This window comes from Brienomyrus brachyistius, chromosome 2 (genome assembly GCF_023856365.1).
Source record: "Brienomyrus brachyistius isolate T26 chromosome 2, BBRACH_0.4, whole genome shotgun sequence".
Classification (NCBI taxonomy): Eukaryota; Metazoa; Chordata; class Actinopteri; order Osteoglossiformes; family Mormyridae; genus Brienomyrus; species Brienomyrus brachyistius.
This window is the reverse complement of record NC_064534.1, coordinates 6120395-6145012: the sequence shown is the minus strand read 5'-3', so window position 1 is coordinate 6145012 and position 24618 is coordinate 6120395. Positions and strand designations below refer to the sequence as shown.

Here is a 24618-nt window from a genome sequence, read left to right as displayed (position 1 = left end):
TCTTACTGTTGTCTATAGCGTTTGTATAAACACTTGACGTTGAATGTTTATATTCCTAATTATGTTACGCAATGCTTAATGCTAGTCTATGGGAGAGCCCTTAGTCGCTGCAAAAAGGTTTATTAACTGGAGATGTTTGTAGCTAAAAGGGAAAACTCATCTGAATATGGATGGTTGAAAGATGAAACTAAATAAATCTAAAATTGCGCACGGTAAAAAATAAATTCATAAACAAGGACAATTAATGCACGACGTGTAATTCTTTATTTTGATATAAAGTCCAGTGTTGCCATAAGCGCGATGACAGGATGCGGTTTACATGAAACAAGTTAGCAAGGTCGTACATAAAGCGAAGCGTCCATCTCCTTTACTACTCTAGTGTTACAGTCGTACACAAACACTGCTATAAAATATTTTGAGGACTAATTTGTCCCACACGGGATCAGAAATTTACCATGCATATTATGCAGTCAGTATAATACATAGCGTTTACATAATCATATAATTCAGTGTACATATATGTATGTTCTCTTAAAAGGTTTCTACAACGAAAAAGGCAAAAAAAAAAAAAAAAAACATTTCTCAGGTAAAAACCCTGGAAGTCTGATAAGCTCCACCGCCGCCGCCAATACGCACTTTACAAAGGTAGGCCTACTCCTTCATTCTCCAGTGCGGCCACAGTTATTTTAGACATCACATTTCATGGTATCGTTAACAATATAATTATGGATGTAGCTTAAATCTAGCTGCTCTGTAATGTAGTGCAAGCTCAACAGGAAGGCAGCCAATGTTAACCGGGACTTGCCACTAGGAGTGCTGAGAAGACCGCTCCCTTGTATTGGCTCCCAATAAACGTCCAGTTCATTCCAATACGGAGGAAGCACGGGTGGGGGGGGGGGGGGGGGGGGGGGGGGGAGTTGCTCCAACAATCTGATGCTCTTTTTTTCCCCCATTCATTCATTCATTCATTCATTCATTCATTCATTCAGGAGCATTCACCAAAGCAGGGGTGGGTGGTTATTTTTGAACACAGTGGAAAACCCTGAAAATGTTTCAAAAATTGTGGAATCAAGAGAGATTGAATTTTAATTCAAGGTCTCGTTCAAATTGCACATTCTGGACTACGTAGTCCAATTCAACTTTCATTTCTTTAAAATCGACCTACATTATCATTTCCAAAGTTCTGAATAAATCCCACCAACAATCCCTTAGCATTGGGTAACAACTCCAAAGCGTCAGTGGTCAGTTGCTGCAATGTGAATCAGATATCGATGGCTGAAAAATCTGATCAAGTTCCAGACAGTGACCTTCCCTGACCCGATTTGTCCCGGCAGAGACAGTGATCCCTTTCTGACCACTATGGTCACTACGAGAAATAAGTCTAATGGATTTTCACTGTTTCTCCAACGTTCCGGAAAATGTAAGTTATGGACAAACATCCCAACATCTCAAAGTACATTCCTTCTCAAAAAAAAAAAAAATGGCCAACTTGCAAAGCCTTTTATCTGAAGAGACTTGCATAGCTTACGGATATATATATTTTACATATCTGGGAATTATACAGATTCACTTAAGTACCTTTAAGGGTACAACAGCAGGATACCTCCTTGAAACAGATTCACGGCTCCTTAAGACAGTGCTACCTGCTTGCCCTAAGCAAGCAAAGGGGCACCACATCCAGTGCCAACTTCCAGTTTCCCCAAGTTGCTGGGACTGCGGCATCACCAGTATCGCCCCACAGCCGGATCTGTGACATCATATTAGTGCGTCCGTCTTTTGTGACAAGACAAACTCCCAAATAGACCACCGATTTAGTTATTTTGCACTTTAACAAAAAAAAAAAATTCACAGTAGTTTTTCTTTAAAAAAAAAAAAAAAAAAGAAAGAAATGTGTCAGTAAAGCTACTCTTTGGTATTAACAACCATTCTCTTCATGCACAGTGATACCTGTCTGTGACCAGTAGAGAAATTGATCTGTATTGAGGCACTAATAAAACCCTTTCAATCCTGAAAGCAAATTCAACCTTTGTTTCATTTACAGATATGAATCATACAGACAAATGACACTAAAAGGCATTAAACACCTAGTGTTTTTTTTTTTTAAATGACAGATTCTCACCCAACATGGTGCATTATTTTTGTAATCTATACTTTATACGTTTGAACTTAGTAGCAGTAAATACTTCTACTTATAAACCAATAGAAGCTAGTGATGCCACGGCGGTTAACACAGATTTAACTGTAAATTGAGGATTAATAATCCCAAGGCTACTGTGTGCATCTGCGTTTTGTCTCTGCAGACTGACTAGCTTTGTATGCAGTGAGGAGACACAGGAAGTTACACCCTACAAAGCACGCAAACACTTAATAGTACTGGCTTGGTTAACACCACAGAAATAACTTCATTCCAGTGAGATCTATGAGGAATTACACCTCCTAGTTTTTTTCCTGCCCCCAACATTCCTGTCAAACATTCCTTCCCAACTGTCATTTTTCAGTACTTCTCTCTCTTCACCTGGAGACACAAGCAACGATAGCATTAACCAATGTTCTGCATTAATACTGCCTCTCAGCACACCATTCCACCAAGTCAGATCAATGAAACAATCCATTCTACTAGGGGGCACTGCAACAACCACCACTGCAGTTTCAACAAGATCAGGGTTTGCCTGAGCCTGAGAGGAGATTCCGAAACCAGGTGGTAGACGGAGCAGGACTGCAGTTCTCTTCTCCCGAGGGTTCAGGGAGCAAAAACTGAGACGAGTTGACCGACGTCGGACTGCCCAGGGAGCTGTCCAAGCTAGTCTCTTCTGGAGAGTCCAGCTTCCAGGAGCACTGGGGCTGGTATTCTGTGCCAGCATCGAGCTGGGGGTCATCGGACACTTCAGCCTGAGCGGGAATGGAGGCCTTCTGGGGCCTATAGCCAGCGGAGAGAGGGGCCTCCATTGCGGCAGGGATGCAGGCAGAAGAGCAGGCCGAGGTTGATGACGTCTGGATCCCAGTGTAGGTTACCTCAGTGCGGGCAGAGCCTGTGGACCTGGAGGACAATCCAGACGATCCCGTACCAGAGGGGGCCAGGCCAGGATCCTCTCCAACCACCTGGTTGTAATACCGCAGAAAGGACTGTCCATCCGAGTCCATGTCGGGGGGCCCATTTCCCCATTGCTCTCCCTCTTCAGAGTCCTCCAGAACCACCTTTAACTCTTCCTTTCCAGACGTGCGCCGCCGGGTCTCCACAATGTGCACGTAACTGTGGGCGCACGGCGTCATGTCCAGGGTCTGGGCGCCGAACGCCTTGGGAAAGCAGAGGTTCATGTTAACCCAGTCGGGCCGGGAAGGAAGAATCTGACAGGAGACCACGCAAACTGGAGCTCACCTGTGTTGGTTTCCACTCTGGTACCCTGGGCTCAGGAATCTCGGGGTAGAAGGTCTTTTTCATCCTATGAGAGAACAAGTTTTAAAAATAAAAAAAAAAAATCTAGATGCAAGGAGGATGTATATCTGCGTATGGGGTGTCCGAGACCAACACAGCATGCAAAGCGCAATCTGCATTGAAACAGGCAACAGTGCACTGACTCTCTATGGCTCTCTACAGGACTCTTTCTGCAACAAGTCCTTCACAGAAAGAGATGGCTTGCTGTCAGAAAGAGGGCTAGTCGTAAGGTTGAAAGAAAGACATGGAATCCCATTATTTTCCCATCTACCTAATAACTGATTATCCTATTCAGGGTCATGAAGATTCTTCTTATAATCTTCTTTATAATTTTTTAATGTACTTCCAGTCAATCTAAAATCAGTCAAGCAATCAATCATTTAAACCAAACCTAAGTGAACATTAGCAAATCGCTAAGTTCTCAGCAAATCAATAGCTAAATCAAATTCTTCCCATAATTTGCGAAATAGGTTCTTTGATCCTCTAAATGTTTTACCACAAGCTCCTTTCCTTTGGGAACTGTTCTGTGGTCAGGGCACCTTCTGGACAGGCTGAAAGCATAAAACCCAGACCACTGGGAAATGGAGAAACCACAGCTTACCACTCCCTCTTGGTGTAGCAGAGTGCAGTGACAAGAACCAGGAGGACAGTCATGGAACCGGCAGCAATGAGGATCTCCATTATCAGGAGGTCAGCTGAAGAACAACAAAATATACCCATTAGCACAAGAGCAATTAAAGGCAAAATATGATAGCAAGGAAATATACTAACATAAACGTACGTACAGCACTTGGCAAGAAAGGAGCGGGAGAAATGTCTAGAATAGGATCACTAGCTAGACAAATGTATTAGAAACGTCAACTAACCAACCACTGGTAAACATGCTCATATTTGTAACAAAGCAGGTGAACAGTTACACCAAAATGAACAATCAGGACCAGAACAGCCAATAGCCAAAAGTGGTCACTTACTGAAGGGGTCTAGTTTGATGGACACAGTGGCCTCTTTCCCAGCTCCTGCTGAGGTATAAGCCTTCACTGTGAACTTGTAAGTAGTGTAGGACAACTGTGTGGCAGTGTAGCTCATGATGGAAGGATCTGTGATGTTCTCTGGCGAACCACAATGAAACAAAGACAGGAAGATTTGGAAGCTGCTTTGGGTAAAATCATAGTGCATCTCAAATTAAAACCGGGATTCAATTAATATCTCAGATAATGGCTGGGGAAGGGGTCGGCATGAACACACACAGGCCGGGCCCCAAATACAGGCGCATTAACTCCGGGTGACTCATTTATGAAGTCCTTGTACAAACCGAATAGATGACATTTGTACACACGTTTATACGAAGATTTCGGGATTTATTTATTTCTTTATAACACACTCTGAAAAAGTTCGTACATTTACGAATGGTCCACTCGTACGAACGTTTTGCAGGGAACGGAAAAAAGCAACACCTAGAGTTCAGGTAGAAATGCGCATCTAAGTTGCCTTTAGTCAGTTTTAGCACTTGAGATGAGCATGTACCGTTACGCAGTTCTAAAGAATACTTCCAATACCACTTTTGAGGCTAATCACTGCTTTTGGGGATTAGGCCCTGCGCCTTTTAAACCTCTTAAGCTTAAGGTACATGACCATTGCCCTAGTACTGCATTCCAGTTTAAGAAGGGCGCTGGCCCTTTAAATATTTATATTGTAAATCTAAAGTTAGTTTTTTTTTGCAATTCACAGCCATACCCATTTTTTGGGGGGCAGTATGTGGCTGTGCAGGTTCAGGACACTGCTGCCATGATCAGATGGTCAGAGTGATTTCATCACTGGGTCCTTCAGCAAGACCCTGAACTTCAATTTGCTCCAGGGACCGGCTGACCCCGATTTCTCAAAATATGTATGTCACATTGGATAAAAGGGCGCTGCTCAATAAATCTATATACATATGGATGTTTGATAAATTAACCATCCAGGAGTGAGTCTAGCCACCCTAGTGCACAGATCACCCTACATCCAGAGACTCTGGGATTTTGCAAAGGCAACTGAAGAGATGGGTACCGATAAGCTGAAGCTGGGTGACATTGTAGAGATAAATCAGGTATCCACGAATGAAGCCCCTTTGGCCTTCTAAGGGAACAGGCTCCCAGGAAAGCCGAACGCTGGAGTCTATCTGATCTGCCATCAGCCTGGTTACTGTCCCAGTCGGTGCTGGAAAGACGAGGCACTTTAGTGAGTTGGGGGATCGACAGTATGAGCAGATATGAGCAGAGAAGACATCTTGGCCTCACCTTGCTCCTCCACATATCCCAGCCTCTTCTCCAGGAGCAGTGGAGCTCCAGGCGTGCAGGCGTACACGGAGAAGGTGTACCTCTCCCCAGCTATGAAGCTCTCTGAAAGTCAGGTCAGAACGTTCAGGTGCAGGCTCCTCACACAAAACAAGATTCTTCAATGAAGATATCAGTCTTTTTTTTATTCGATATGTTCTAGAGGTCTCTTTTGACACAGCAAAGAGGAACTGCAGATTCCATGAGAACACGTGAAGAATTCATTAAACTATGGATGGAATGTAGATAGAAATATCTGAGTAGGGTCCTCTTCTTCCAACTGCTGATGTTTTTTCACTGCATCCATGTTTCAGTCCTTGTCTACAACAGTTCCCCAGAACCTGAACCTTCACAGACCCTGCTGAAGCTCTCTCCGCGACGACTCCCCAGCACATACCCGACTGGATTCTGGCACTGCTGTTGTCCCCAGGCAGTTTCTCCCAGTCCAGGCTGCAGGTCCGGTTCCAGCTTGTAGGGTACCAGGTCACCACGTAGCCGCAGGTGGAATTGGGGCTTGGCGGCCAGGACAGATGGAACGTCCCGCCATTGCTCACCATCTCGGAAAGAGCGCCGTCACCATCTACAAAAAGACCCAACGAGCACAAGGTCGGCATAAGCAGGTACCTGAAATTCAGTAGCTGGAAAGTTCTAATGTTCTTCTACATTGACGATTTTTTTTTTTTTGTTAGAAGCTTCAGATCTGCTGGAGTCTATCCACAGCTTCTAGCAGAATCACTGAAATGGCCGTCACATAAAGGATCAAAAGATGGGCCTTCAGCAGCCAGATCCAGCCCTGAGATAGACATCGTGAAATATAACTTAATCTGTGGGATATCCCTAGAGCAGTGTTTCCCAACCTGGTCCTTGGGGTCCCCACAGACAGACCATGTTTTTGCTCCCTCCCTGCTCCTTAAAACGTGGACTGTCTGGCAGGGAGCTGGGAGGGAGCAAAAACATGGACTGTCTGTGGGTCCTCAAGGACCGGGTTGGGAAACACTGAGCTAGAGCACAAGCGAGAGCCAGCCAGTGACCGAGTCTCCTATCTACTGCTCCATCTTACCTTCCGGGGAGCTCGGAACAGTGATGCTGATGGCAGGGGAGTCGCTTGCATTGTTCCAAGCCATCACTGTGACTACATAATCGCTGGCAAGGCCCTCCAAGCTGATGGGGACATAGTACGGCCCGGTAGAGAGGACAGAATTCCGCTGCACCCTGTTTCCCGGGCTGCTCCAGCTGACCTCGTAGCCCTTAAGTTGGCCATGACTCTGACTCTTTGACAGAGGCTGTGCACAGAAATGCAGATGAACTGTTAACCAGGGTAACACAGCAAAATCTGGCAGCTTGGATTTATTTGAAATAAGGCAGTGTCTCTGACCTTCCAGACGATGCAACCGTCAAGTTCACTGTGCATCTGGACCCAAACATTCACTGGGTCGGGCCCTGAACATCAATGGCAAAAGAACAACAAAAAACAAGAGTTGTATCAACCCATCAACCCAAATTGAATTTGATCAACACATTATACAAACACTGGTTCCATGTAATAACGTAATGAGTATAAGCATTACTGGTAACGCTTAGACACCTAAATCGCACACAAAAGTCACATTTATGATGATGGTCAGGGAATGATCTCACTGGACACGTTTAAGTGGTACTTACGGTCCTCCTTGGTTTTGAAGCGTATTTCTGAACTCCAGTCACCCCACTTCCAGAAATTCTGCTGGGTGGCGCAGCGAACCTGAGCGGCGTACTTCGAGTCCGGCCACAGGTCCCTCAGCAGAGCCTGGGTCAAGCCCGGTCCCACATAGATGTGTGGGGTCTGTCGGGCGCACAGACAAACCAGTGAGGTCTACGTCATCGCACTGCACTGTAAGCTGGGGCAGTTTGCTTCCTCACGATACCACAGATGCTCTCTTTATACCCCATGTTTTAATTTCATTGAGCTCTCATGGGAAAGCAAAGTGCAACATCGCCACAATACCGATAATTTCACATTTCAGTCCGATACAACGAAAAGGTGACAACAAAAATTTAAGTTGAACTGCAATTTTGTCTGTAGTAAAAACATTTATCGTTTTTTTATAACCAGTGTTTTAACACACAGGAGCGAAAATGCATGTCATCTCCACTTCAACTGCAACAGACTCATACAGATGAATGAAATATTAATTCAGGAATAAGACACCTATAAGACACCTTCCGAAACTTTGTATTGAATACAGTCGTCATTTATTACAAAGCCAAAGCATTTCCATCCGCCCTCAGTCTGCGCTCTATCGGTTAAGCGCAGTGGCGAAAGCTCTGATGCTCCCCAACTCGCCATACGTAAAACTTCATGCGTCAGAATGCACTCAGGTCTAGGAATGTGCACTGGCAGATCAATCTCGGTGGTCAGAGAAAACTGGAAGTGTAGGCTGTAGAATCCATACCAAGAACGAGTACTGAATTTGTTTTATACATAATAGAATCTATAATTTCAGCATGTCATACTTTTGACACCAGTAAGCTTGGTAAAAACATGGTATTTTCAATTATTTTATTTGTCTACCCATTCATCTTCCAATCACTTGTCTAATACAGAGTCCTGGGGGAATGAAACTGTATTTATAACATTTACATTCATCAGGCTTTTTACATACGGAATTATGGCATTATGCATATGGTTTGCTAGTTGCTCAGTCCCATGCTCTGTGAGCACAAGATGTTCTTCTGTATCCCGGAATACAAGGCATCCATCAGAGCTACATTTGTCGCACCCATAAGATAGAATAACTTTGATGCGATTATGATTTGCTGTTTAGTTGTTTACTCGAGATGTCTGATGCATTTCCCAAGATTTCTGAAATGCAGTCTTAATGGATGTTTCAAAACCACTTATAACCCACATAGTAATGCATCCATCTGCCCAAGAAAGCAAAAAAACACAGAAAATATGGAAGTTGAATGCAAACTGCAAAAGATACAAATTCCCGATATTGCAAGTTAAGATCACTATGAATCTAACATACATTGTTGTTTATGAGGAGAGAGAAAGTTGCTGTGATGTTATTTCGCTCACACAGGACGCAAAGCCCTTTACAGGAACTGGTTACTGTTACTGGTTTCTGTCCAGCATGTTCACTTACCGGTTTGGGATTCCCTTCGCTGAAAATCCACACCTGACACACAAGAGGCAGCTTCCCGTACCACGGTACCACCCAGTGCCACCGCAGACTTGCATTCCAGGCTCCCAGCAGCTCGACCACGACCTCTGGAGCCCGTGGGCGTACTGGGGGGTGGGGGGGGGGTGGGCGGGCAAAGGGGTCAGAAACTGCCTGGATGTCGGTGGGCAAAGGGGTCAGAAACTGCCTGGATGTCACCCTGTACTGGGGTTAACCTGGGAATGACTGCACTCATAATCCGTGGTAACGATGCCCAATGCACCTGTACCATGTGATTGGGGATGTTGTACAGGAACCAAAAAAAACCACACAGATTTTTATAAGGTCCACTACAGCAGCAATGAGTAAGATACTCATCCAACTACCTGGATTCAAAACATTCATGTGGAATATGAAACCAAGCAACTATAACCCAAGCAGGGTTAGGGTGAACTCACCTCTGTGGTTCAGGTCCGCAGTGTCCATGAGTTCCACTTTCCCCAGATGATTCCTGGCTGTCAACGTCCAGTTCTGTTCCCCCGGTGCCAAAGTCATGTTGAATCTGCACTTGTGCTCTGTGGCAGAAAATCCATTTGCACTCTCACATTCCCTGAGATGAGGAGGGGCAAGAGGACAAAATTATTCTTGGTTAGTTCCACTAATCTTGGAAGAGGTGTTGAACTAGATATTGTGCTAGATACACTCAAGGCCCGACCAGAACCAACAAACAGAATTCCGCATAATAAACAGCAAATCTAGGGTCGAGTACAGGTAATGTGCTCTAGCATGAATGAACAAATGAACAGTACAAGAAAGCTATAATTCAAAATATCTTTTTTTCTCGTTATTATTTCAAAAGTTTTTCGTAATGCACCGACAGACATTTCTGGCTTCTACCGACAGCCAGTTATTTCGAAAACTGACACCGATACTGTCTGCTTGGGAGGTTCTGTTTAAATAAAAGTTTATAGGCACTTCAGCCAAAATATTAAAAATGTTATATATTTACAACATTTATGACACAAAAAAGAAGGCTGCAATGCTGGCAAATGACGGTAGTCCGTCAGAAACGCAAGCATTGGGTAGCAAAAGGAAATTTAGCACAAACAGTGCAAAATCAAAAGATAAAAAACAGAACTGACGGAGTTTAAGCACTCAAACTTAATGCATCATTAAAATACAATTTCACATACAAGCTAGAGGAATGGAAAGGTTAGGGAGAGCAATCAAATTTTTGTGCTGAAATTATAAAGAAAAAAAAAATATCAGTAGATTATCTTCATGAAATTGTAGCAGAAAAATGTTTGCAAAATGCATTTCTAATATTTTTAGCTAATGTTAAATGATTCAACATAGCAAAAAAAAAATCCTAATTGCTTAGTACACAGACGTGCAAAGCAATACGGGTCACCATCTTAAAGGGAATTACAGGCAGTAAATTTTGGCTGGCGGATGTATCGGCCAGTACGGACAGTTGGTGAATACAATTGGTGCATCTCCATTTTACTTAATGACCTGAGGTGAGAAAAATAAAAACTGGCAGAGAAAAAGAAGGGAGGCGGCGATTAACCTTTCATTCAGGGAGTAGAATGTCCGCCGTGTCCCATAGAGGTGCGTCACCCGCTCAAGTGACCAGCCGCACTCCACCGACTGCAAGTCCCGAGTCTCACAGATCAAGTTCCGGGGTTCTGGAGGGTCTGCAGGCCAACAACACAGCACTGATGTGTGTTCTCTATGACACCAACAGTCCGCACTCTCTCTGATCTGTAAACCACAGGACTACCCAGTTCTTTGTCACTGTTACTCGCTTTGTAGTCGTCTTCCAAAAAAAAAAAAAAAAAAAAAAAACCATCCCCACTTCAGCCAAAAGAGGGCAAAGTTGCGCCAGGAAAACAAGTTATTGCAGCGTCAAAGGCTTTAACTACCTTCCTGGCTCATTTCCAGGCACGAAAATACATGCTGAAATACACACAGTTTCCAAATTAAGGGGGTCGAGGTGGGTCCAGGACCCCAAAAATCCATGAGCAAGGGGAGGAAGTCTGGTTTCAACACTTGGTAGGGACCAAATCAGCCCAGATAACAATATTAGTAGGGACATGTCCTTAAGTCAATATTCAAATCTATGCCTTTGCCCCGTTAATTTATCATAATTTTTAGGAATTTCCCCCTCCCCCCTCAAAATGAGCCTAATAAAATTAGTCCTAGTATGACTCACTACAGAATTTGGTATAACTAAAAACCAAAAACACTGTAAATGAGAAAGATTCAAGGTCAGAAGAGTTTGACGCACAATCGACACGCTGGATAAACCAGAATATATACTCACAACCAACAAAGACAACAGAGCCGTCTGCCAACTCCTCGTTTTGATAGAGGCAGAACACATTGGTCCCTGTAGAACTGGAGGCTGGCTGATTGATCCTGACGCTTACGTAGCTCCGCCTACTTATACGAGTGAAGGGCAGCTTCCCTCTGCCGACCATTATGCTGCCAAACTTCTTGCCATCTGGCACGATGCAGCAGAAGGTTGTGTTGCTGCCCACAGGAACCACTTTGTCCTGAGGGTACATCTGCGCTCTGCCGTCTTCTAGAACATCCTTTCCTGGAAGGAAGTCATAACCAACAGGAAGGCATAGGTCACATGAAAACAAAGCCCAGCACTGGCCTATTCTGGGTGGTCCAGGGAAGACCCCCCTCCAACTGTATATGTAGGTGGTCCTGAGAGGTCATCTTTTTAGATGTGGATTTCAATGACTCAAAAAAAAAAAAAGTAAACCTCAGCTTAATTGAAAGTCATCACTGTCAGGTTAATATAGTTAACGAAAACTAAGACTAAAACTAGAAGTAAGAAAATTAACTGAAATAAGCTTTCAAAAAAAAAAAAAAAATACAATGAACAATGTAATATGAACTACAACAAAATAGCAATGCATTTGTCTTCTAGTTGAGGTATTCGTGTATTCTGTATTTCAGCGTTCGAAGGTTAGGTGTGCAGCTTTCGTCTGGACCAACAATTGGATTCTTTAGGATTGTAATTACGGTACATATGCATAATGCCATAAATCCCTATGTAATTACGGTAATTGTAATTAACCGTAATCTTGAGAGCAGAGAAAGTTTTATATAATGAGCAGCGCTGCACATTTCCTCCATTTGCTTCGTCTCGCCGACACACACACACACACACACACACACACGTGCTGTGGTTATATAAATGAAAATGCACTCCTCTAGGCTAATCTGTTGTTAAACTATTGCTAAATGGAAACCAGTTACCAAGATTTGTTTAATGGTTTGCCATTGGACTCATAATTTAATAATTATACCGATTTATTTCTTCATATTCCAAAATGAAAACAGAGCTGGCAGCATTGCAAAACCCATAAAACACATTCAGTGTTGAGTGAAATTTTGAGTGTTGACAGTTTTTGAAACCGGTGCATTAACCTTTGTTTCTGCATTATCTTAACGCATTGAACAACAATCGTCTTATTGCTTTGCTTTAATATGTCTAGGAATATTTCCTCACTCTCTAACAATTCCTCCCCCAGGGGTTTCCACTGGGGGGGGCACCTAGGTAGTCTTTACTTTCTCCAAAAGGGCCAAATCTCATCAAGAGTCTGCATATTCTAATGAACTGGGAGCATCAATAAGCCAGGTTCCCAACCTGCATAGCTATAAAAATATGAGGTGAGGGGTTTGGAAGGGAATGTCAAAGCCTGAAAACAACATGCTTCAGATGTTCTCCTTAGCCGCAGAGGATAAGCATGTCGCTTCCAGTGTGGGATCAAAACATGGTACTGAAAACTAAAATTAATACTGAAACTAAATAAAAATTTAACTAAGACCAGACCTGCCATTAAATAAAAACACAAATTAAACTACTTCTACATTCCTAGAAGAAACTGAAACCGAAAATGCAAATTTGAAAATAACCACCCTGACTGTGAACATAAGAAATACAGAAATATTAAAAATATAATAATTAACAGCCTGGGAGCGCAGAAACCCCCCGGATTGGGGCTGTGAATACCACCCCTGCTCTGTGGGAGTTACCCTTACTTGTGGCCAGTTTTTTTCCAGAACTGGCCAGGGGTTAGATGCTGGATGGACTTCAGCCACATAAACCTACAATTCGGTTTTTTTCCTCCATTACTCTTCACTAAAATTCATCCTTTAAAAAGGAGAGAGAGCCTGGTGCTGAGTCGAGGAAACCCAGGGTACAGTGTGTGGGGACACCCTGAGGGGAACACAAGTCCATCATAGGCCGCCGGCACACACTAGGGGGCCGCCGGCACACACTAGGGGGCCGCCGGCACACACTAGGGGGCCGCCGGCTGAACTAACCACATGCTTTTGGACTGCAGGAGAAACCCCAAATAAACAAAGGGAAAACATGCAAATCCCACAGCCAGGGGGCGGGACGTGAACCCCCAACCCAGGAGCGGGCCACTGAGCTCTTGTTACTATACTTGTATAAATACGGCATTGTCAGCGCGAGGGTCATTACCAGTAAGGTTCCATGGTTTACTCCACTCGCTGGAAACCTGCGGCAGGTTGGAGCGGATCCTGACCGACAGGGAGGTGCACTCCAGAGGAGTAGGGGAGATCCACTTCCACTTGTGGACGGTACCGTCAGTGCGGGGTGCCACCATGACGGTTTCCTGGGGAAACAACATTTCACTGAATGCAGAGTGAAAAGGAGAACATTCATCAACGAACTGAACCTATGATGCAGAGTTTCTCCATGGGAATCAATGCAGTATTATGTTAGATTTTATCAAAATCGGTGAAATCTAATATCCTTACTTATGTAAGTTGCACTGGCTAAGGGCACCTGCCAAATACTGTAAATGCAAATGTAAATATCCAGCACTGGCAACCCTAGACCTGTCATTTAGGAAATCATACAGCTGTGAAACATTTTCACTTCTCTGCTGTTTCTAATAGCACCAACAGGGCTTTCACTTTCATTATGAGAAACAAAAATATGGAAACCTGTAGCAACATGCCTGTGGAGAGGGTGGGGAAATTTCCCAAGACATCGTACGCTAAAAACGCAGCAGACAGCCCAGGGGAAGAGGGGTTGCCTGAAGCCAAACATCCATCTCAGATGGGGGATTTCTCAAGCCTAAAATATTCACACATTCAAACCTACTTTACTATATTATTAATAATTACCAGGGGTGGGAATTGGCAGTGACCGGCCAAATAGATATTATATTAATGTATGTTTGCCGATTCCATGTATCATAATATTTAAACAGGTTTTACTGAAAAGAATTTCAGGTCTACATTTAAAGCAAAGATAAGGGCAGCACCGGTAAACGGGTTTGTTTCAGTTTGGAACGTGCAATGAAAAAACAGGCAGCCAGTACAAACACGCATACATTTCTTGAAACGGGTGCAGCCGAAATTCACAAGTAGATGTTCAACATGGAAAACATTTTGCTAATTGTGGCTTTGAGTTGGTTGCAGCTAGTGCTGGAGAGGTCAAAGACCTCCCACGTTACTTAAATCAGACCCCAGAGAGAGAGGGTAATTGATAAGTCTAAAACGTCTGTTGGCTCTTATACAGGACTCCGATATGTGTCTGTAAGCGCAACAAACATGCTAACTCATTTCACACTTCATCATGCAAGCGTGTGCTTTTCACTGCGCTTTAAAACAAAACAAAAAACAACGAATGCTAAGTTCACACTATACGATTTTTGCTGCTGGCGAAAAGTTTTTGCCAAACGTCAACAAAAGTCCCAAATCGGAGGCAAATTGGCGTTCCCTCAATGCAGGCACTGGATCACTTTAAAGGCTGATTAATGCTTCTCCATCAAATCGACTCCAAGGAGGCACTACAGAAGGTAAAATGCATAGAACGTGACTTTGCAACCGTTCGTCATTTTTCCAAATTTGTCTAGGGGACGTTTGGAGGAGCACAAACATAACCAGGACTCGATAAATAGATACTGTGTTTAAAAAAAAAAAAAAAAAAAATTAAAAAAATTAACATTTGTTTCTGTTGCATGATTCACACGGAGTCGGAAGACAAATGCAACATCCAAAACTACATCACCTAGCATTTTGGTGGTGTACAGCACACAAGCTCAAATGCTGGAGACAGCATAGGCCCGTTGCATCAGTCACAGCGTAAGCTCGCCACAAACCAGCCTTTAGGTCAAAGATGAGACTGGACACAATCGCCGATGCCTCACTGACCCCTGTCAGACATCTAGAAGGCTAAATATCTTGACAATGAGTGCAGTGAGAAGCTACAGCCAATGAGAGCACAAGACACGGGGTGAGGACAAACCCGGAGGAGGAGTTTGGGGGAAAAAAAAAAAAAAGCTGTAAGAAGTTTGATTTGATTCGATTATTGATTGATTAGGTTATTTTTAAGTGGACAGGAAAGTGATAAAGATATTCACTGAAAGTTTACATTTCACACACCTTCGCTCAGTAAGTGTGCAGCCAGTATATCAGTGGCACCAAATGCTAACACGAATTTCAGTAACCCATGTTTAAATTGATGTTCAGAAATCACACAGAACTCACAGCAATATTAAAGTGGCTAACTTCAAGAACTGTGATTTGCAACAAGTGTCCCCCCCCCACCCCTAATAATTACACTTTTACATCACAATGAATTGCGAACACTTTGTGACTACCCGTAACAAAAATAAATCACTATTTAAACATTTTTCACTATTTTACTGTCTTAAATTAGCTGAAATTTTTTGATCCACACACTATTTTTACCATTTATTTTTGGCCTGTTATTATAGTGGAACCACAGAACCACTCTAAGCTACTGAGAAACAGTGAGACATTCAAAGGACAGTCCAAAGTAAATACGCTGGTTCCAGATGTGTTCCTCTTATTTTGGCCTACAGTATATTAAAGAAATGTCAAAAGGACAAAATACAAAGCTGACTATAGCAAAGGGAGTTAAGGGAATTTTGTATCCCTCATTACATTTAGGGGTCCTGCAACAAAAACGACAGTGTAGACACAAAGAGGAAAGTGTTTACCAAAACAAAAACTTACAGAATGTACAGTTTCATTCGTCTCCGTGTGAAGGACCTCAAGATCATAGAAGCGTACAGCGGAAGAAAGGTCATTTTCCCAAGAGACAGTTAGTGACTGAGATGGGGAGTCACTATCCAACCCCACGATCTTCGGGGCGGGATAGTGGGGACCTGGAGACAGACAGAGGTAAGGTACAGAGGGTGTAAGTGCCAATCAGCTCCATTCGACAGCTGGACAGCTACCTGAGGCATTCCCAAGTTTGGAATTCCAGCCATGGAAGACTGGACTTACTTTGACAGTAGCCTTTCCTTGTCAATAGGGTCACAAACAGAACCCAGAGCAGAAAATTGCACATGTTGCAATCCTGAAGGAAGCAGTGCAGTGGAGCTCCGAGTCACAGAGGTCGCAGTGACGGCAGCAAGAACATTCCGGGGCAAATTGGAGAGCTTCCACCTGCAAGGCAATCAATACAGTTATCGGACACTTTTACCCAAAGCAACTTACAGTGGAGAGAAGGGTTAAAATCTGTGAGTGATCCCTGGGATTTGAACACATGACCTTTGTATCTTTAGACTAATGTTCTACTTGTGGAGCTACAGGAGTCAGCAGTAAGATGCACTTTATGGATCCTGAGTATAAATTCATGAGCAGCACTGACCGAACAGACACTTAAAGCCCAAAGCTCTATAGACTGACCAACCCAGGCTCACCAACCCAGACCGAAGGATAGTCAATAAATTAGCCCATCGTATTCACCATGCTACAACACCATGCTTGACTTACACAACAGGTGCGCACCATTAAACCACATAAAAATCCAGATTCAAGCTGGATTCCTGATCCTTCCATGCAATGCATCAGCTACATTACGATGTCTTAACGAGTCACAAATAAAGAAAGTGGGTTCGAATTTGAAGGCTGCCGACACGGCCTGACTGACCTACATCTCACGGTATCGCTCAGGTTAAAACACCATTGGTTCACAAAGACAGAGAGAAGTTTTTCACCTATAAAAGGTGCAAACCGGTAACCCAGACCTGCACAGTGAGGATACATGCACCCTGCAGTTTTGCAAACATGGTGACAACCTTAGCAAGTCCAAACGTGCTGTAGCACGGCTCCCGATGGGAACAGACCCATAAAAAGACACACACATAAACGACAACGTGTCAAAACAGGCCGCTTGCCTTCAGCACCTCCCCCCTTGGTGTACCAACCGAGCCATTTTTATCGTAAATGGCAGGAGTGTAGGGACAAGGGTAGTGACCTAACCATTCTGTAAAAAAGAATTCCGGTTTTTCTTGACTGCAGTGCTTGTTGCACACCAAGCATTTTAAGTGGAACTTAAAAGTAGCGGAAATCCCAAACCCAGAGTTCCCACTCCAGGGAGATGTTATCTTCCTTTCTGTTTACCCAAAAAACAGAAGTAATCAGCAAAATCTTATCTTAAATGACAGCCATTCATAGACAAATACCTGATAAAATTATATAAATCTGATTTACGTAAACAAATACTTTTCCGAATCACCAGGCTAAATTGAGGCTTCAAACTGACATACCAAATACAGTTTCAATACCACGCTGTTACAAACCGGGATACATTTCGCAGACGTAGATAAAGACCAGGCCAGCATGACACCAGCATTCAGACGAAAACTCTTAAATGAAGACACCTGCGGACCAAACAGCTGAAAGGTTAAAGTCCCATAACGACTAGCCTCATAACCGACATAAAGAGCTGTTTCTCAGAAATATACATAAGTACACTGCAACATTGTGCAGTACAGCTTTCCTAAAAAGATACTTCTGTCCTCTGATTTTATTTAAGACTTTTTTTGTCGTATGGAGACCATTTGTAAGGAAACACCCGCAGGTTCATAACGAAACTGACAGAGTCTGAGTTCAATGGCTTCACTGTGCGAGACGCGGGGGCGGTGTGTTCAGACATGCCAAGCCTTACGAAGCGGGGGCAGCCTTAGGGACAGGGCTGCGGGGGGGTGGGACTCGTTTACGAGGGCGGGGCTTTCCTAAGGGCACACTCTTTTGTTCCCACATTCTAGGCATGTACCATCCAGATTTTCAACAACAGGAAGAGAAACAGACCTTGACAACCATACCAGGCAAACGGCCAGGAAAACAGTGCAAATCAATCAAATTCTGCACTGAAAATTCCCCTTTCTCTGAATAGTAACGCTTCTTGTCTGCTGTTCCTCCGGCAGCAGGCAGACTAGGTGACAGCTCGAAGGTCGGAATGGTTGAGGCACGCGGACGGTAATTCCGGCCCGGACCGGCACCCCACAAATCCAAGCAGCAGCCCGGACAGCTCTGCCGCTTGGCATGCTTCGCGACTGAGGCTCAGCTATGGACCCCTGTCGGTACAGCTGGTGAGCAGAAAACACCATGTTCCCAGTCTGGGAGCAGAAAGAGGAGCCAAGATGACTTCCTGTTGACACAAAGCTTCAATTTAACCATTAAGGGTTTCAGGTCACGGCAAAAGGAAAAAAAACACACACAAAAGCAACAACTGAAAATCAACTGATGGGCTGACGGAATTTACTGATCCGATGCAGATCACGGTGAACATAACCCGACTCAAATTCGAAATAGGATGTTGCCCGACAATGTCTAAACCTTAGAGTATTACCATGGTCATCGTTCCATGTCTTGTTTTGAAGTTCTAATTCATGAATTACGCATTGCTGTTTGTCACATATACAACCCGCTGGACATACGCAAACCAAAGGCAACAGGCTTTGAAAATTAAATAAGAGATTCATGTTTTGTTTAGACATTCAATCCAAAGTGAAGCCTGGTGGGCAGGGAATTGCCATTGTGAGAACAAAATGGGCTTCTGTTCACGGTGATGGTCATGTTGTCTGGGGGGGGGGGGGGGGGGGGGAACGCCATTCTGTTTAGGAATCAGTGCTCAGGCACTGTGTAGGGAAGAATAGATGGAACCAACATTAACTGGGCAATTAAAATTATTCAGGCTACATTTAAGCTTAGTTCCCTAGAAAAATTCCCGAAGCACAAAGCAGTCAACCCTACCACACACCCTTCAGCTCTGACAAAGTTTATGCTGCCAGACACATTGAACAATAACAAAGAGAATAAAGAAATAAAAACTAAACAGTATATAGAAAGAGTTCATCTAAAATTTCTAGAAATAAGTAAATCTAAGGGTTGCCACCATTACACAGAACTAAGATAATTATCTAAAAGATATTTTTAAAATGTCAAGGGCAGGGGTACATCCAAATTATGACAGTGTGTTGGAAAAGGACCCCATACTCGATCAAATTTACAGAGTCCCACGGACTGAATACCTTATTTTTTTGTTTTAAACAAGACCTTTGATCACTCAGCCACTGGGTGTGGATGGGTAGAGCAGCATCCCTCCAGTTAACGGGACGCCTGGCCAGCAGAGGCAAAGGACAAGACACTGTGCTAAGCTGAGGTCTGCTGAAAATCTTCTCAGAGATCCCAAAGACAGCGACCAAAGGGTGGGCGCTGATCACTCAGCCCAGGAGGAAGACAGAGTGTTTGAAATGATTCCCTCCAAGCTGGGACAAAGCCAGTGTGTGTGAATCAGCGGGGGAGTATTCACCGTGCATCTTTCAGTTTGGACTGATATGATCATGGTAAAGTTTTGAACAGTTTGGCTTTATATAATTGAGCTCGGAAAACACTTTTGAGCTGGAAGAGTAAATAGCAATTTAATAAGATACTTATTGAGACATTTGTAATGAGGATAAAAATGGGTGATAATTGCTATGTTTGCAGGCATCTCATTCTTCCCAGATCTCTTCCCAGCCAAATAAGAAATTTAAAGACGGTGCGAAGCTGATCTTATCTTCCGATTCATTTCCCTAATATGTAATTGTCTCTTCTCTCCAAGTAAAGCTGAGACTGGAGATGCAGAGCTTTCAGAGGGACAGGAAAGGCGTGCACACACACACACACACACACACACACACACACACACACACACACTTTATACAGATCAAGGGAGCAGCAAAGAGAATTACCATTCCTTGAATAAATATGGCATTAAAAATAATGAACTACAGTAACTGAACATATTGCACAAGATAAACCCGTTTAAAGAAAATGTAGCCTTTGTTTCCCAGGCAGACGCTTCTGTCCAAATAGCCAGATAAAAGGTATGAAGCATTTAGAGGTCAGATCCATTGGTACAACTGTTACTAGGCTAAGCATTTAACGACTGAGGGGGAGGAGCAGTCAGCACCACTGTGAAATCCGTAAACCAAAATGCGACAGGCCCTACCTTGTCATGAGACAGAGAGATTTCTATGCGGCATACAATGACCAACAGAATTTGTCCTGAGAAGCTAGTTAGACCATAAGTCACAGCACAATAGGCAAAAGCATCAAGTTCCCTTCATCTTCAGGTGTTTCGGGACGCAGACAAAGCTCTCTGCATGATACCTTGTCTAAATATGCAGGTCCTGCTCTTTATTTCGCCCTTTTTAAGGTCCCATTAGTTTGAATCCTAATAATACTCTTCGAAATAAATTTCTGTTGCATCACACCATTGTCGTTTTGTTGTACAGTAACATACTGCTTGACCGTCATTTCTGTACCTTATTTTTCTCGTATTAGTCAATTACTGCATTACATCTGCATACCCTTAATGTGCCATGTTCCCGTCTTGCACCAAACCATAACCAATTCCTGTTTCTACTACACATGAACAGAAAAATTCCCTGAGTAAACACTGCGTTGGCTGAAATTCGAGCAGCTGGTCAGTAAGGAAGGGGACGGAAGGAGGGTCACATCCTGCACTGGAAAATCGCCCCTGGGGCGATCTGCTGGAACGGCAGCCAAGCTAATTTCCCGACAGAATGGAGAACAGCAATAGGGAGTGATAATTTAGAGGTGAATATCACCGAGTGGAATTCTGCCCGAGGGAATTCTTCACTTGCCTTAGGCTTATCATGCGTGCTGGTGAATCTGTCCCAGTAAACAAATGCGATCCAATATCTGTCATCGTCTTTTGTATGGGAACATTGATGCTGACTGGAAAATGGCCGCACGGTCACAATGGCTAACTAACAAAAGAGACAAACGGTAAAACGGTTTTAATGAAGGTTGGGGAACAGGTCCAAAGACGTCCACGGTGCCGATGCAGCTGTGGGTCTCCTAACGTTTCTGAACCGCTTTATGATGTTATTAAGATAGCAAAGGCCTGCAGTGTTACACAAAAAGTCAAACATGCAGGGACATTAAAGCAGGAAGAAAAAAATTCATATGTTCTTCCTGCAACATTCACCCCCCCTCCCCCCCCCCCATGTTAATGATTAGACTGATTGAATATTGCAGGAAACAAGTACGAGTATCAATCACGGCTCAGAAAGGAGCCACTTTGCTTCAGCAACACAAAACAAAACAAAAGCATTTAAGCCCATGATCGAAAGCCAAGAGATAATGCAACGTGTAGCTAAAAACACAGAAAGGCATAATTATACATGAGACTTGCACATGGTGTGGCTCGTCGGAATGACTTCATGAAGAAACACAAGCATAAAAGGCATAGCAGAAAATTATATCATTATAATGGGTTCACCCATATTATAAACAATACTCTTTGTGTACCAATGGTGATGATTCTGGGAAAGCCATGCAACTTAAATCAATCAATGACATCTCTTCTTTCCCCTTACGGCACCCTGTGCATTGAGACCAAAGCTTTACCGCTATGACTATTGCAAAGTGTCAATAACGAAAGCCACACGACTCCATTTTTAGACTGCAAGACTACTGGAGCTGAGGAAATAGACACACTGTAAAAGTACGCAGTTTAAACTGCTAGACTTGTCACCAGAAGGCTAGACATTGAAAAGACCAGGATTTTGAGGAAAATGTACATTACTGTAGTTAAGTTTGATATCCAGCCATATAAATTAAGAATGTAATGCAATTAAAGTGAATCTCTCAAAGTACTCAGTGTTTTATCAGAGAGAAAAGTGCTTTAGCTGATGTCAGACATTTACAATGGTCATGGACGGATAACGATATGTACCACTCTTTAAAAATCGTTGTTTAAACAGATGTAGTAATAAACGTACACTCAAAAGAACAATGTACAAACTTTCCATTTTGTTGTACCATATGGAAAGTGCATGCTGGCATCCAAATTTAAACTACTAGCCGGAGCCAAACAGTGTCACATCCTTGCCAGAGGCACCCAGATGCAGAAGAGAAGTTACAGAAGTCAATGTATAAATACAGGAAGCGTGTTTCCTAAGCAGTATGACTGTGGGATGCAAGAGAAAGAAGAGAAGGCAGCCGAGAGCAGGCAGCAGCACTGCCCTTTAACACAGAATGCCGGACCCAGCCAAACACAGCACAAGCTGCCTTGGAGAGCAGCACCGACATGCGCACTTCCTTCGAAATCATACAGGCTCCTCTGTTTTTCGTCTCAGCCCCCTGAAAAATATTTTTCCTGTAACCATTTAGCGATTTTACCATTTCCATATACATTTCATACCCCCCCCCCCCAGCAAAGTACTGTAGGGGACCTGGGGGAGGGGGGAGTGGTGTACAATGTTCCTTCAGTGTGCCTCCCCCCCCCCCCCCCCCCCCCCCCCCACCCATCCCACTGAGTGTCAAATCCCAGAATCGCTCCCGTTGAAGCTACAATGTATGTGACCAAAGATCTACTGGTCCCTCGCAGTTACGCTGCGACAATCACCTGCAGGTCACTTTACTTTAACCATTTTATCTGGCATTTCCCTCCAATTGCTACGACAACATTTGTTATTTTCGCTTACTTATGGCTGTTGATACCTAGAAGTTTGCTGCAATTTCTTCTCAATCAGCGACCACTGGCACTCAAAGCAATAAACGTATGACCGCTCTCAACAATATCACCTCCAAATGAACCTGCAACACAGAAAAACTACAAATGCGAAAGGACACTTCTGCAATTCTTCATTGCACAGAGAATAGTTGAAAAATGCATTTTTCGGCTGTAGTTTTAGTCAAGTGAAAACACTAACTGGCTAAGTACTTTTCGTACAGGTGCCCCTACAAGAGAATCAATGTAATTCGAAATGAAAAAGCAAGCAAATGTAATCAAAACCATTTCTGGCATAATCCTCCAAACGTGTCAGGTATGAAAAAACACTTCTACACCTATGTATGAATCACAAACCAGTTTTATAACAAAAGGTAGTGAAGCTAAAGAGTGTCATGCTACACCGCGACACAGCTAGAACTGTGGGAATTCACAGATTCCAAGTTATATGCTATAAAGACAACAAACATTGTAAGATGCATGCATACCTTCTAGTTTGAGAAATAAAGCAGTTGACCCTGGGGTTAGGAGTGTGATAATGTTTTTACGCAGATAGGTGGACACCTTCCCTTTAGCTCGGCATGAAGTCAGTGAATTACTAAGGCGAGCTTTAGTGTACAATTCGAATGACGACTAAACGGGTCTAAATGAGCTGGGCTGACAAAATTCGTGGAAAAAGTCGTGAAAACAGAGCGAATGCAGCTGAACTCTTAAAGACAAATTATAATGTTACTCATACCATTCTTCGGAAAAAGAGTTTACTACCTCAGAAAAGACATTTCTAGAAAATTCTAATAGCATTATCACCAAGAACCATCTGCTGTGAAATATTAATTCTGCACGCATCTACGAGCGTATGTATTTAAAAAAAGCACAATGGAGTCAGTCCAATGTGCAGCTAGACTGCGGCCCAAATGTCCCGTCACCTGTTCCGAGGCACCACGGCCCGAATTAGTCAAACGATTACATACTTTTAATCTCAGGGAATATAAACGATTTCCAGTTTTTGAAATCTTTTCGCTAATAATTCGAGTTGATATGATACTTCCACTGTTACATAATTGCTGTTGCCGTCATTCTGTTACTTGTGACCATTTCAGTTAAAAGTATGTTAAAATTATAAATTCATCGTCAGTACTTCAAGAAATAAAATATCACTGTTTTTCAGTTTTAATCTTATACAAAACGGGTGAAAATCAATATAGGCCTACACCACTCAGGGTGCAAACGTTATTCAATCAATGCCTTTTCCAAAGAAATAAAAAGATATGGTGCAAGTTAATCACTACCAAAGTTGTATAGAATTGTCTTTTTTTTTTTTAAACAAAACAAAAAACACCAAATAGTTTGTTAATGCTATGTTTACAGGAATATTAGCTGCCAAACTCTGGTTCCCTTAAAAATTAAGACACATTTCCAGCGATAACTCTCTTCGGCTTTTTTCACTAAGGCTTCTTAGGGTTCAGTCTGAAAGCGAACAAATTATTAAATACAGTACAATTTAACAGCCCACTGTGTAAGACCGCGAATTAAAAAACGGAAATAAAAGAGAAGAAACAGCTATACATGCAAATGAATCTCATTGCAATAGTTATATCTGGCGAACTCGGCTACAGGATAAAATAACTGTAACGGGACGGTGGGACAGGCTCCTAACTAGACTGGATTTGCAGAACGTAATACCTACGGTCTCCGATCGCTGGGCTCCTCCGTTTTCCGATGATCCAAATCCCCCAAATTTCTACTACATTAACAGCACAGATAATCTCAACAGCCGAACAGTGGAAGGAGTTCGCCCGGACCAAACGCCACATTTACTGAACGTCATGCATTTGTAGAGGAAAAAAACAAGGGCAAAGAGGAGGGACTGTTCGTCGTAACCGGAAG

The 24618-nt window shown here is 43.2% G+C and overlaps 1 protein-coding gene across 2 annotated transcripts; it reads right to left on the bottom strand.

Moving 5' to 3' along the window:
- Positions 1-241: 241 nt before the first annotated feature.
- lifra (LIF receptor subunit alpha a) lies at positions 242-24602 on the bottom strand. Of its 2 annotated transcripts, none has more exons than XM_048998293.1 (18): positions 24415-24602; positions 16203-16364; positions 15930-16081; positions 13399-13552; positions 11215-11490; positions 10459-10585; positions 9347-9498; positions 8874-9016; positions 7408-7567; positions 7121-7185; positions 6806-7028; positions 6143-6325; positions 5710-5811; positions 5480-5629; positions 4405-4542; positions 4035-4128; positions 3377-3440; positions 242-3294 (listed from the first exon to the last, which is right to left on the bottom strand). In XM_048998293.1, exons 2-18 carry the CDS (start codon positions 16264-16266, stop codon positions 2659-2661), a joined length of 2883 nt encoding a protein of 960 aa, XP_048854250.1. In that variant the 5' UTR covers positions 16267-16364; positions 24415-24602; the 3' UTR covers positions 242-2658. The 2 variants fall into 2 exon arrangements, with proteins under 2 accessions (XP_048854250.1, XP_048854249.1); XM_048998292.1 differs by having other exon boundaries at positions 24419-24601.
- Between the last annotated feature and the right edge of the window lie 16 nt (positions 24603-24618).

Excerpts from the sequence above, each read along its gene's own strand:
- lifra (XM_048998293.1), bottom strand. The coding sequence starts at position 16,266 with ATGTGCAATTTTCTGCTCTGGGTTCTGTTTGTGACCCTATTGACAAGG. Across the intron at positions 11,491-13,398 it reads TAAACCATGGAACCTTACTG|GAAAGGATGTTCTAGAAGAC; the intron begins GTAATGACCCTC and ends ACTTCCTTCCAG. Across the intron at positions 9,499-10,458 it reads TTCTACTCCCTGAATGAAAG|GGAATGTGAGAGTGCAAATG; the intron begins GTTAATCGCCGC and ends TCCTCATCTCAG.